The 15,137-nt window shown below is 43.2% G+C and overlaps 1 protein-coding gene across 1 annotated transcript in view; it reads left to right on the top strand.

Annotated features, from left to right (window-relative positions):
- The first annotated feature begins 3,918 nt into the window (after positions 1 to 3,918).
- snx30 (sorting nexin family member 30) overlaps positions 3,919 to 15,137 on the top strand; it is a 42,864-nt gene continuing 31,645 nt past the window's right edge. The window contains exon 1 of the mRNA XM_055632429.1: positions 3,919 to 4,149. Within this exon, the coding sequence (XP_055488404.1) occupies positions 3,964 to 4,149 (186 nt within the window). The 5' untranslated portion in view covers positions 3,919 to 3,963. The remainder of the gene's footprint in view (positions 4,150 to 15,137) is intronic.

Here is a 15,137-nt window from a genome sequence, read left to right as displayed (position 1 = left end):
AGACCGCCGATAAAAACATTGCGGAGCTGCGGAGCGGGCAGCTGCGGCGGCGGCGCTGACTTCAACATCTGGAGCCTGGGATCTCTCGATGAGATCGCTAGTGGTGGAGCTCCAACCGTCGCGGCCTTGTCGGCTTCGGAAGCCGCGGTCTCCGGTAAGGAAGTGGCCGTTCCAGGTGTCCCTAGCCGTTGAGAGGACTCTCCCGACGCCGGAGCACCATCTCCCAGCGAGAACGGCCTGGAACATCGGGCCTCCATAGAGGCAACTGTGGAGGCCTCAATTGTCCCGACTATGGGTGAACTGGGGATGGGGACTGGACATTGTGCCTTCCCCCATAATGGTAACCATTGTGGGGGGTTGTTTCTATGTTAAAGATCCTTATTGTTCCGTTTCCAAGATGGCTGCCAGAAGGGAGAGTGAACGCTGGCGCGATTAGCTGCCGCTGCTCTCTTTGAATTGTGTCTTTGAATTGTGTATTGTTGATGTCTTTACTATGTTTATTTTTTGTTTTGTTTCATTCCGCTTACATGTTTTGTATCCTGTCTACTAAATTTTGTAAGGTGTCCTTGAGAGTCTTGAAAGGCGCCCATAAATAAAATTTATTATTATTATTATTATCAACCTTTGCAACATTTTCTATGCTTGCATTCACCTCTGTTAATATTCTGTAACTATCCACCCTTTTTTTTGGCTTCATTATATCTTTGCTTGTTCCATTACTACCATCTTACATCATCATTCCTTATGTGGGGTCAAAGCAAGAGCGTTCACGTTGCGGCCCTGTTTCCACCAATCTTTCCATCACTACGCACAAGAAGCTCAAGCCGACATGGTCTGCAGATGCTGAGAAGTGTGTTCAGTTCGGGCTGAACAATTTCTAATCTTGTGATGTGAACTCGATAAGAAGATTCCTTATGTCATATTGGGAACAGCTTGAGAACAAGTTTCCAGGAACAGTTAGGAAGCACATTAAAATACGAAGGTAGATGTTATGCGATTAAATATGCGATTATATTTTGTCTTAATCATACAGATAAAAGTTGGTAAAATGGTGTTAGATCACAGTGCAGGCATGATTGCATTGAAAGAGACAAATTCAATGTGTTGAATGGCGAACTCGAATCGTAACCATATTCCTAAACTTTCCTGCGCTCCACCCTGGCTTTATTGTTCCTCGTCGAAAATGGGACTGAATCGTTAGTTAAAGAAAAAGACCTGGATTTTCCCAGAGGTTTGAGCAGTTGCAGAGAATTGAGCAGTTTTTAATGCATTTGTTCTTTTTTCACTTACATTAGCATGGATTGAGAATTAGAAATCAAAGAAAATTAAATGATTATGCAGAGTCACTTTGATTAATAAAGTGAAATCATGTTTAATTAAACTTTTGCAAATTATTTGAATGTATTTAATTAGATGAAGAGGCACCATATTTGGATTTTCATAGTTTTTCATAAGGTCCCAGACAGGTGGTTGAATTGAGGGTAAGGTAGCACTGTGGATTGACTAACAGATGAAAAAGAAAGAACATAGAATAGTACAGCACAGGAATGGGCTCTTCAGCCCTCTGTGTTGGTACGAATATGATGCCAAATAGAATTTGGGGTCATGGTCATGCAATTAGAGTTAGGCCAGTTAGAATATAATACAGTATAGAGACATTTCTTCATTCTGATGATTATGAAATTGCAGAGAATTATGGTCGCAGTGCAGACCATCACACAAACTAACCTCCCTTCCATTAACTCTATCTACACTTAGAAACATAGAAAATAGGTGCAGGAGGAGGCCATTCGGCCCTTCGAGCCAGCACTGCCATTCATTGTGATCATGTCTGATCGTCCCCAATCAATAACCCGTCCCTGCCTTCTCCCCTTATCCCTTGATTCCACTAGACCCTAGAGCTCTATCTAACGCTCTCTTAAATCCATCCAGTGACTTGGCCTCCACTGCCCTCTGTGGCAGGGAATTCCCCAAATTCACAACTCTCTGGATGAAAGAGTTTTTTCTCACGTCAGTCTTAAATGGCTTCCCCTTTATTCTAAGACTGTGGCCCCTGGTTCTGGACTTGCCCAACATTGGGAACATTTTTCCTGCATCTAGCTTGTCCAGTCCTTTTATCATTTTATGTGTTCTATAAGATCCCCCTCATCCTTCTAAACTCCACTTCGTGCTGCCTTGGCAAGGCCACTAGCATAATCAAAGACGATTCTCACCCCAGTCACGCCCTCTTCTCCCCTCTCCCATCAAGCAAGAGGTAAAGAGATGTGAAAACGCATACCGCCTGACTCATGTTTCTTCCCAGCTGTTATCAGTTCCTACACAATCCTATCAACAATTAGAATGGTCCTGAGCAACTATCCACCTCATTGGAGATCCTTGGACGATCGTTAATAGGACTTTACTGAACTTTATCTTGCGCTAAACGTTATTCCCTTTATCTGCACTGTGAATGGCTCGATGGTAATCATGTATAGTCTGTCCGCTGACTTAGCACACAATAAAAAGCTTTTCACTGAACCTCGGTACAGGTGACAATAAACTAAATTAAACTAACCTACTGTCTCTTATGGTATTTTGTCCTGTCGTATTGCTAGCAACATTGACCCCTCTGGCCTTCTCAGTTTTGATGTTTTCTGATAGAATTATATACAGTGATGAGAGGCATAGATTAGGTAGACAGTCATAACCTTTTCCCCAGGATGGAAATGTTAAAGGGGGCATGGATTTATGGTGAAAGGGGCAAAGTTGAAAGGAGATGTGCTAGGCATTTTTTTTTAAGGATAATGGGTGCCTTGAACCCGCTGGCAGGGGAGTTGGTGGATACAAATATGCGACTGGTGTTTAAGAGGCTTTTGGATATGTACATGGATATGCTGGGAAGAGGAATATAGATCACATATAGGCTGATGAGATTAGTCTAATTTCGCATCATGTTCGGCACAGACATTGTGGGCCGAAGGGCCTGTTCCTGTACTGTATTTTTCTTGATAGACACAAAATGCTGGAGCAACAGCGGGATAGGCAACATCTCTGGAGAGAAGGAATGTATGACGTTTCGGGCCGAGATCATTTGTTTTAATCATGAATCTGAACGACTATATTTCTCGCCTCAGACATTGCCTGGAGTTCTGCAATTTTGCACCATGTTCTGCTTTGATATCATGCACAATAATATTGAGTCGACTGACTAATTCTTGCCGACTTGTGATGCACTAAAACGGCACCCATTCCTTCTCTCCAGAGATGCTGCCTGTCCCGCTGAGTTAATCCAGCATTTTGTGTCATTTTGACAGCGCTGGAGGCGGAGAATATCACATCGATGGTGCATTGGCAGACGCTGGCGGTTGTGCATTGGCAGACGCTGGCGATGGTGCATTGTGCATTGGCAGACGCTGGCGATGGTGCATTGGCAGACGCTGGCGGTTGTGCATTGGCAGACGCTGGCGGTTGTGCATTGGCAGACGCTGGCGATGGTGCATTGGCAGACGCTGGCGGTTGTGCATTGGCAGACGCTGGCGGTGGTGCATTGGCAGACGCTGGCGGTTGTGCATTGGCAGACGCTGGCGATGGTGCATTGGCAGACGCTGGCGGTGGTGCATTGGCAGACGCTGGCGGTGGTGCATTGGCAGACGCTGGCGATGGTGCATTGGCAGACGCTGGCGATGGTGCATTGGCAGACGCTGGCGGTTGTGCATTGGCAGACGCTGGCGATGGTGCATTGGCAGGCGATGGCGATGGTGCATTGGCAGACGCTGGCGATGGTGCAGACGCTGATTGTCTCAGTGGGACAAAGGTCAAGCGCTGGCGACCGGCAGACGACAATGCGGACGCAGTCGATGCAACCGCCGGCAGCAGCGCCCTCTGTCGGCGGGGAGGAGACGGGCAGCGGGAGGGGTGAGTCCTGTCATGCGCAGTGGCGGCGCGGGTTGGCGGGGGGAGGGTCTGGGCTGGTGTTTTTTTTAAATGGAGGCAGCGGCAGAAGAAGCAGAAGCTTCGGCAGCTCGGGCAGAGGACGGGGCCACCATGAGCGCCGTGTGTAAAGCCTTGCCCTCCTCCGGCCCGATGTCCATCTGCGACGTCTCGCACCCGTTGTCGGCCGAGGAGCTCCTGTCGCCCGGAGCCGACGCGACCACGGCCGATGGAGACAGGGTGAGCGGGGGTGGGGGAGAATGGGTCGGGAAGTAGGGGGGGGGGGGGGAGAGAGGGGGGAGATGGAGGGGAGGGGGGAGAGGGGGGGGGAGAGGAGGGGGGAGGGGGGGGGAGAGAGGGGGAAGGGGGAGAGAGGGGGAGATGGAGTGGGAGGGAGAGATGAGGTGGAGAGGGGAGATGGAAGGGGGGAGTGGGGGGAGAGGGAACAGGAGGAGAGTGGGGAACAGAGGGAGAGCTGAGAGGAGGGTGTGGAGGAGAGGGTGTGGAGAGAGGAGAGAGTGGAGAGGAAGGTGGAAAGGGAGTTGAGAGCAGAGCGGGGGGAGAGCGAGTGCAGGTGAGGAGGGGATTGTGAGGCTGGCGAGGAGGGGTAGAATTGTGGGGAAGGGCCGTGCGTGGGGTGGTGGGAGAGGGGGTCGGGGTGGGGAAATGGGTGGTGTGGGATGCAGGTAAATGAGAGGGTGGATGAGGCTGGTGAGCAGGTGGGGACGGGGTAGATGAATTCGGAAAGGGGAGAGGTTCAACATCTCGGATTGCTGTGCAGCTGGTGAATTTCTATGGTATGGGTGTTTTTGCAAAGAAATTAGTGTGTATTCTGGAGGTTTTTTTTTACATATCTTTGAATGTCGTAGAATGTTTTCAGCAAATGAGCTGCTCTTGAAATGTATTGGACAGGGCACACGAATGACAGCTGATTGTTACCAGACACTGGGCTTTTTGTGATTTTAAATGAGGGGTAGATATTGACCAGATTATTTGCTTTGAAATAGTGCTGCAGGTGCTTTAGCCACCACATGGGAAGATTGGCAAAGGCAACTCTTGACAGTATTTTGGTAGGGACCATCAGTCCATATTTTTGACCTTGTTTCTGTGGAGCACAACCTAAACCTGGAAGTTGTAACTCTGAGCTGAATGTGGTTCCAACTGAGGTGTGCATTATCCTTGTGTACAATTTCTACGCAGCAAGCTCCTGCAAATAAATGTGGAAATCTGAAACATCAGAAAATGGTGGAAACCTTCAGCAGGCCCATTCTCAGCCTATCTGATACCCACATCCTCTCTGGTGTAGTGAGGAACAGTTAATGTTTTTCAGTTTTTGCTTTCATCAGCTTCTATTTGTGAAGTTGTTAATGAATAAAGTTTGACCCAGAATTTTGGGAGTAGAGCCGAATAGGAGAAGCTAGAACTGTCTTGTTTTTTATGTTTGCTGGAGAGGGCAATATCAATGCTGAGGCCTCTGACAGTTCAGTAGTGCACTGGGAGCATCAGACTAAATTGTGGGTAGATTCTTGGAATGGGCCACAAACTTGAATAATAATAATAATGATACATTTTATTTATGGGCGCCTTTCAAGAGTCTCAAGGACACCTTACAAAAATTGAAGTTTTCATTTGGTTATTTTCAGAATATTTATTCCTGATCTCAACATTGGGTATTGCATTCAGTGCTCCTGATGAGACCACCTCTACATTGGCGAAACCAAGCGTGAACTAGGCAACTGTTTTACAGAGCATGTACCGCTGGTCCTCACTGGCCATCCCAAGCTCCCAGTTGTAGGCTATTCCAGCACCCCTTCCCATGCATATATTGACCTACCTATCCTCTGCATGCTCCACTGCTAGGTTGATGCCAAACAAGAAGAACAACTCGTATTTCTGCCCGTGTACTGTGGGTCCTGCCTGAGGAAGGAATGGCCTTGGTTTCATTCCCTTCCTTGGTCTCTCATCAGCCTTTTTCATCTGCCTTCCTCCTCTTATATATTTATATTTATATATATTCCCTCCCGCCCCTTTATGGTTCCATCTATCTTTGTTTTTCCAACCCCAATCCTGGTTCCATCTGTCCATCTCTTCCTTGAATGGTTCCTGTTGGCACCTTTGTGTCCCCTGCTCATCACCTTCCAGCCACCTATCCAACTTCACGCTCCTCCTTGCTGTATTTGCCCATCTCTCTTTTCTCTTCCTTGGTCTGCTTCTGCCTATCACCCATCTACTTTGTCTTCTGACTCCACCCCTCCCCTTGCCCCATAAGGGTTTATATGCCCATCATTCCACATCCCTCCTTGGTTCACCTATCACCTTCCAGCCACTTGTTCACCCGTCCCTCTCTACACCAGCTATTTTCCCCTTCCACTTACGCAGTTATGTAGCTGGTAGAGCCACTGCATCACAGTGCCAGAGCCCTGGGTTCATTTTGACCTTGGATGCTCTCAGTGTGGAGTTTACACATTCTTCTTGTGATTGGGTGGGTTTCCTCCCCCAGGTGTGTGGGTTTGTAGGTCAATTGGCCTTTGTCAGTTGCCCCTAGTGGATGTGAAAGTGGACATGATGGGCTAAAGGGCCTGTTTCCATGCTTGTATCTCGAAAACACCAATTCCTGATGTAGGATCTCAGCATGAAACACTAATATTTCCTTTTCTTCTATGGATGTTCCTCGACTTGTCGAGTTCCTCCAGCCTTCCCTTGGCCCACCGAGCTTTTCATTCCAGATCAAAACATCTGCAGTCTCTTGTATTTCTGTTCCTGAGCCTGGACTTGATCTCACACAAAATAACGTGTCACGAAATTGGTTCATGGCCAGAAGCTGAATCAATGCATTTTAGAAAAAGGGCTTTCAAAATGATGAAAAAGAAAGATTCCTGGAGTTGGATCTCAGCAGTAAACACTAGATTTCCTTTTCTTCAGGATAAGACAGCAATGATGGAGCCTATCCCTTGGCCCAGATATTCCAGATCAAAACATCTGCAAGTCTCTTGTATTTCTGTTCCTCCTGAGCCTGGACTTGATCTAGGATTCACAAGAAAGTGTCACGAATTGGTTCATGGCCAGAAGCTGAATCAATGCATTTTAGAAAACTTTCAAAATGATGAACTAGAAAGATTTGGAGAGAAGTATCCTAGAGCCTTGACAGATAAGACAGCAATGATGGAGTATATAAATTTGGAGATAGTAATAAGTGCAAGTAATGATGTTTGTGTCTGGAAAGATTGTAGGATTACAATCTTAGAGTGGAAAGATTGAGACCATGTAGGAATTTGAAAACTAGATGATACTTTTAAGTGTAACAACTATGCAAGTCACCAATCACTATTAATTGATAATAACCAACCAATTGAAGAGGCTGACACGTTGCAAATCTGGGTAAATCCAACTTATCCAGTTCCACTTTTTTCATTTCTGATTTGTAACATAATTTGCCTGTAATTATGAATTAATTTTATTAATTGATGTGGCGACAGTGGAATGATATTGCACAACTTGGCATACCTGCAGATTTTGCTGTTCTCCATATGTATTGGTGCAAGCGTGGTGAGTAGGTGTACAATGAAAACAGTTATGCTATAACCTTTTGGAATTTAAATTTGTCTTTGTCTTCCTAATCTCAGGAGACAGGGAAGCACAAAATTCTTTTTGCCATAATTTTTCTCGGTAATCTTTTCTGCTTAGCTGGTTTGCATTAGAACAGCCCAATTATGATTTTTGATTAGCTTATTGTCTCTTACACTAGGGTGTAATGAAATTCCTTATTCACACGAAGCTTAAGCATACAGTATTGACATAAAATATTCAATTATGAGAGCAAACCTGCAGAAGGTTGCAAGATTGTAATGCCAAATCTAAGTAGTGCAAAATAATAGTAAAATATAGTAGTAGAATAGCCAAATGAAGTAGCATTAAGAGACAGCATTTCATGCAATGTGGTCAGAAAGGGGTGATTGGTTCAGGAGTCTGACAATGTGGAAGAAGCTGGTAAGTCTGGTTATCTGAACTTTCCAGTTCCTGTATTGACTACCATAAGGTAGAAGAGAGGGTGATGGGCATCCTTGTCAATACTCCCAGTCTTCCTGTTTGCAATATTGGGCACCTCCATATGTGGCTGCGCATAGCACTAAAGTGCGTAAAAACCCATATGTTACTGAGGTTTACTTATTCCTCGTGTTGTGGAAGATAGGCCTGGCATTTTTTTTTACACAGCACCCCATTTTGTTAAACCTTGCTGCACTACCTATCCTTCATAGTACATTTTTGTGAGAAAAGCATACTCTGGCCACAAGTCATCAGGCAGTGGTCAGCGTGAAATATACGATGGAGAAGAAACAATCGGTGGGATAATTTCTGAGCAGGATGTTAAAGCCACTTGCCACCATAATCTCATCACTAGAGCCAGGATGTTGCCATAAGTGCCTTTTCATGCCTTTTTTGATGATTTCACCAAAGGCATGAAAGGTATGCCTTTTTCACGATTGTGCCTAAATCAGCCTTTTTACACCGTTTTGCGAAAAGGTCGTGATATTTTCTCTAATTATACCGTGATTACAATGACATTTTTTATGTTAACACATTAATATTAATGTTATTATTAATGTGTTAACATAGTATAACTTACAATAAAATTTCCACCATCAGGGGCGCCACTGTTGGTCATTCATTCGTTCGTGCCTTCTCCATGATCTACTTAAGAAAGAACTGCAGAAGCTGGAAATATCGAAGGTAGACAAAAAATGCTGGAGAAACTCAGCGGGTGAGGCAGCATCTAGAGAGAGAGAAGGAATAGGCGACATTTCGGGTCGAGACCCTTCTTCAGACTGATGTGGGGGTGGGGGGGGGGAGAAGAAAGGAAGAGGAGGCGACAGTAGGACTAGGAGTGCTGGGAAGGGTGAGAAGGGAAAAGACAAGGACTATCTAAAATTAGAGGTCAATGTTGATACCGCTGAGGTCTAGACTACCCAAGTGAAATACCCAAGCTTGTCTCCTCACTACATTTACTGCTGGTTCCAGTCGCCAATCTGTGTTTTTGAGTGATCTGTGCAAAGCATTCATTGATGCTGAAATTCCACTGTGGAAATTGGAAAACAAATCTCTCAGAGGTTTTTTAGAGAAATACACAGAGGAACATATACCAAGCGAGTCATCATTACCGAAAAATTATGTTGACAGCAACTTTAACATTGTAGTGAAGAAAATTAGAGCATGCAACACAATATGGATCTCAATAGACGAGACAACCGATGCTGTGGGGAGATATGTTGCCTATGTGGTCTTCTGTACACTGGAGGCAGGTTAACCATCAAAGGAGTATTTGTTGACATCGCAAGTATTGGAGAAGTCAAACAGCTCAACTATTGCTCAGTTGTTTACATCTTCACTTGCTGTACTTTGGCCAGAAGGTATAAAACACAAGAATGTTCTTCTGTTTGTGACTTAAAGTTTTATTCCCCTAAATGTTGCATTTGACATGCTTAGCTCAAGGACTTCATGGAATTGTCAAGCACATATGTAGCTTGTTTCCAAATGTCGATCGCCTAGTTTCCAATGTCAAGAAAATCTTCCTCAAAACACCGTCACTTGTGCAGTTGTTCAAGGAAATGGCACCGGAAATTCCGCTACCTCCTCAGCCCATTTTTTACTAGTTGGGGTACATGGCTCTATGCTGTACTCTACTATGCTGCAAATTTTGAAAAGATAAAATAAATCATCAACTGTTTTGAAGAAGAAGAATCTGCTGCAGTCAGGATCGTCAGTGTAATCGTGCAGAAAAAGTCCATCCACTGTGATCTTGTGTTTATTGCTTCCAATTTTGCAAACTTCACACAAGCTATCACTTCCCTTGAGAAACGTGGTGAAACATTAGTGAATAACTTTCAGGTTTTCAACAAAGTAACTGACGATATCCATAAAACTCCTGGCGATGTAGGTAAAGATATACAAGGAAATGTGAGAGTGATTTTATCTAACTAACATCTTGATAAAATACAAAATATAGTTAAAATTCTCAGTTGTAATTCACAAGATATGAATATAGAGTGTGTAGCTTGTTTTGGGTATGCACCAGTGACCTCAGCTGAGGGTAGAAATAAGTTTTTCACAACTGAAACATATTCTGTCTGACAGACGGCATAGTTTAGCACCAGATAATTTGAAAAAAATGCTAGTAATTATGTGCAACTTTGGTCATTTAATGTAGAATACCTTTATATTTTTTACCATATTTTGTGGTGGAAATACATGCCTTTTTATGCATTTTTGTTGTCGATAAATGCCTTTTTTGTAATTTTAATTATGCCTTCTTGCCTGCCTATTTCAGTTTTTTAACGCCTAAATATCCTGGCTCTACTCATCACCATCACCGTTGCTTGGCTGGCAGTGAGAGGGGTTCTCCCTGTTAAATCCTTCCCGCATAGTCAGTGTCTTGCACCCATCATGATAGCTGCAATGCTGAGAGATGATTATCTACTTTTGTGGACTGTGCGTTTGCCAAGATGGTCTGGTAAAAGATGCAAAAGTTCTTGTTCATCCTGCTGCAATTGCAAGTGTTTCTAATCTATGGGCTCTTCCCAGTGATAAAAATCGAGTGTTGCTGGGAGATCATCAACATTGATACACGATGCAATTTGATCTGCGTAGAATTTGTCCTTCCAATGTAACAAGATGTCTTGAGTGAATGTTGCCAACTCCCAACAGGAGTGCATGTTAAGGGATAGCCTGAAGCTTTGTGTAGACAATGCCAATATTTTTTTGAGGAAAGACTGCAGTCTTAAGGTCCAGTTGCTTGACTTTGTGCATTTCAGGCTAAAATCAATCCCTCAATGTGTGGATTTATTGCTCAAGGAGCCACGTGAGTGGTATTGATGCTGTCTAAAGGATTTGGTTTAAAGAAACAATGAATGTATTGATTTGATGACACTATGAATTAAAGAAAGACATTGTATTTCTTGCATACATTTTGATAAATTGTATTTTTATTTAAAAAATAAAGCATTCTGGAGGACTTGTCAGGTTGCCTTCTGAAGGGAAAGTCTAGTTGGTCTTCATGATTTCAATGTTTTGTTGGTTTCAAAGCCTGCATGTTTGGTGTAAGTGTATATTATTGGATTGTTCCTTTTTGGTTTTGTATTCTAAGTTAATTGAATCTAACTGTCTGGGGAACGTGGAAGCGGGCACAAGGCAGCTGATGTCTTTTTCATCAGGCCAAGGTGCATTTTAATTTCAGTGAAAATAGTAGTATGTTAATTGATATGACATCATTGTTTAACCTATGGCATGTAGAGGCCAGCTTGCAAGTGGTTTTGTTTGCAAGGCAAAGTCTGTGTTTGTATGGCTAAATATTTTTCTTGTATTGTAGTGACAGAAGTGTAGATTCCAATTTAGATATGTTAAACATAAACTAAGTCTTTATAGTGCCAGTTGTGAGTGGAGTGAGTTTGTAACTTCAATCTATTTTCCAAAGATAAATTCAAAATGTCTGTTATATTGTGCCTCTCAGTCCTACCAGCTGTGTGTACTATTGTCCTGTATTCAGGACTTGCCTGAATTTTCTTACCACGTCACTTGGATATTCACCAGGATGCTGCTGGGAATGGAGTGTTATAGTTGTAAATAGTAGTTGTAAACACTAGGGAGGCTATGTCTGCTTTCCCTGGAGCAGAGGAAGTTAATAAAAACCATGATTGAGGTGTATGAAATGGAGGCAAAAAGTTTCCTACAATCTATATTCTACCTTATCATAGAAACATAGAAAATAGGTGCAGGAGTAGGCCATTTGGCCCTCCGAGCCTGCACCGCCTTCTCTCCATACCCCCGGATCCCTTTAACCATAAGGGCCACATCTAACTCCGTCTTAAATATAGCCAATGAACTGGCCTCAACTACCTTCTGTGGCAGAGAATTCCACAGATTCACCACTCTCTGTGTAAAAAATGATTTTCTCATCTCGGTCCTAAAAGACTTCCCTCTTATCCTTAAACTGTGACCCCTTGTTCTGGACTTCCCCAACATCGCGAATAATCTTCCTGCATCTAGCCTGTCCAACCGCTTAAGAATTTTGTAAGTTTCTATAAGATCCCCCCCTCAATCTTCTACATTCTAGCGAGTACAAGCCAAGTCTATCCAGTCTTTCATCATATGAAAGTCCTGCCATCCCAGGAATCAGTCTGGTGAACCTTCTCTGTACTCCCTCTATGGCAAGAATGTCTTTCCTCAGATTAGGAGACCAAAACTGTACGCAATACTCCAGGTGTGGTCTCTCCAAGACCCTGTACAACTGCAGTAGAACCTCCCTGCTCTTATACTCAAATCCTTTTGCTATGAATGCTAGCATATCATTCGCTTTCTTCACTGCCTGCTGCACCTGCATGCCTACTTTCAATAACTGGTGTACCATGACACCCAGGTCTCGTTGCATCTCCCCTTTTCCTAATCGACCACCATTCAGATAATAGTCTACTTTCCTGTTTGTGCCACCAAAGTGGATAATCTCACATTTATCCACATTATACTGCATCTGCCATTCATTTTCCCACTCATCCAACCTATCCAAGTCACCTTGCAGCCTCCTAGCATCCTCCTCACAGCTAACACTGCCTCCCAGCTTCGTGTCATCCGCAAACTTGGAGATATTGCATTCAATTCCCTCGTCCAAATCATCAGACGTGAATAAAATCAAGGAAATAGATTTTGGGTAAGAGGTTTTAAAATTTGAGGGATTTTGATCCAGAGTGTTGGGTATTTAGAATGCACTATTGGAGAGTGTGATGGCGGCAGAGATGCGAACATTTAAGAGGTGCTTGGATGAGCACGTGAATCCTGACGGCTATCGGCCAAGTGCTGGATGATGGGATTAATATGGATGGTTGCCCCCTGATCAGTGGGAACATTATGGGCTAAATTATTTTGTTTCCCTGCTGTATGATTCGGTGTCAAAAGTGTTGACGTTGATCTTTGAATCTGCTATTTCTTCAGAAGAGTTGGTTATTCATAGCATTTTGTCAGTTGCATGTAACAAGTAGCTAAGCTCCAATGGTATATTTAACAGTTTAACTGACAGAATTTCTGTAGAAAGATGTTGACCATGTGCTGAAACAGTTTAGTGGAAATTGCAGGTAATGTTTGGCTCTGCATTCAACATTCAACTTGAGCTCTTGTTGTATTGTTACAAGTAAAACAGTGTGAATTCTAGTTTAAGATTAGAAAGAGTATTGCTACGGAACATGGATTGGATTTTCACTCGGCCATTCGCCAATGAACTTTAAAGAATCGGGTTACCAAATTCTGGAATTTGTACTTCCCCTCCCATTTGCCAACCCACCCACTTCTAAGGCACTTAGAACTTCAATTTGTTTTTGTTGGTCACTTATCTGAAAATTTCCTTTTGAAGGACCATGAGTAGATGTCATAGTCCCCTCCCCTTCCCATTTCTCCCACCAGTCTTACTGTCTCTGACTACATTCTATCTATGTCCTGCCCACTCCCCTGACATCAGTCTGAAGAAGGGTCTCAACCTGAAATGTCATCCATTCCTTCTCTCTCGGGACGCTGCCTGTCCTGAGTTACTCCAGCATTTTGTGTCTACCTATGACGAGATGACGTTTTGGGTTGGGACCCTTCTAGCTTGATTCATGCTGTTGGCGGATGATGGCTATGAAATGCCGTATTTTTAATATTTGAAACTTGCAATAATAAAGCAAGTGTTAAAGTTAAACTACTTCATTTGTGCAGTTAAATTATTTGCTGTCCACTGTTTACAATTTAAGTGAAGTGCACAGTGATGTTGCAATAGAGCAGCTCAATAACACTGCAGATACTGCAACTGCCTCACGGCTCAAGTGAACCAGCTTCAATCCTGATTTGTTGTGATGCTTATGGAATTTGTACATTTTCTGTGTGAATCATCCCTGGGTGCTCTGATTTTATCCATATATCAGAGGGCTAGTTGGAAGATTAATTGGTGACTATAACTTTCCCCCGATGTCAATGTTTGGATGAATCATTTTATTGGCCATGTGTCACAAGAACACAAGTGGGGGAATGTGAATATCCTCCGGTGTTGTAATGATATTTGGAGTTTTAAAACTATCCTTGTTGCCACTGGTGCATTAAATTTTAATTTCAAAGCAATGTGCACCAATCTCCAAAAATGGTTCATGAGTGGCCAATTGCATTTATTTTGCAGAGATTATGGATTAAATTGTCTTCACTTGTGACTTGGGTTTCCTGAATAGTTAATGGAAAGTAAAATGCAAAGTAAAATAAATGCAAAGTAGAATTCAACTGCAATACTGGCACTTCTGATTTAACCACTCTCTCAAATTGCAGATTAAAACTATCATATTATGGTCACTATCTCCTAATGGTTCCTTTACCTTGAGTTCCTTTATCAAATCCGGTTCATTACATTATTCTTGAAACTGTGTATAGTTTTAAAATTGTCCTGTACTCTGCTTTGTTCTGTTCTGCCTGAATTGTTTTGAGTATACTATGCTTAGATGTGAGAAGTCTGCATTAAGGTAGTTTATGTCTAGATCTGACCTCGTCTTGGCATGTAACTGGAGCACAGGAAGAGTTGCTGCCGATTTAACATTGGGAGATTCTATCCAATTTTATGATGAAGGAAATTTGTTCCCTGTTGTTTTTAAAATAAAATGTTAACAATGGCCTTCTGTTTGCCAACTGAGTTCATTTGATTGGATATTTATGCGTTGCTTGGTTTCATAAAAAATATGGGCTTGCTGTGGAACTTGATTTTGGGTAAACTGCAAAACTATGTATTGGGCTTTAAATTATCATACTGCCACAGAAATAAAAACAAACACAATATTGAAAGCACTGAGCAGGTTAGGCAGCATCTATGGAAAGAGTTGTCTGGAAATTGAAGTTGTCTGGAAGGCTGAAACTGGGCCTAGACTGAAGGTGGTGTGCTATTCCTTGACCTTGCTTTGGGCCACATAATGAGGCAGGAGATACAGAAGGTTCTTCTACAGCTGAATTGGGGTGAAGTGATCAGCTCGAGTAAGACAATGCCCAGACCTGATGAGATCCACTCACTCATCCCAAGGGAGGATAATAGCAAGGCTGTCAAAGCAATATTTAAGGAGTTTATGGAATGCGGTGTGTGCATGCGGCCCATTGAGTCTACAATGCCATTCAATCATGGCTGATCTCTGCCTTCTAATCCCATTTTCCTGACTTCTCCCCATAACCCTTGACACCTGTTC

The sequence above is a fragment of the Leucoraja erinacea genome, chromosome 3, assembly GCF_028641065.1.
Source record: "Leucoraja erinacea ecotype New England chromosome 3, Leri_hhj_1, whole genome shotgun sequence".
Taxonomy (NCBI): domain Eukaryota; kingdom Metazoa; phylum Chordata; class Chondrichthyes; order Rajiformes; family Rajidae; genus Leucoraja; species Leucoraja erinaceus.
This window is presented reverse-complemented; position numbering and strand designations above follow the sequence as displayed.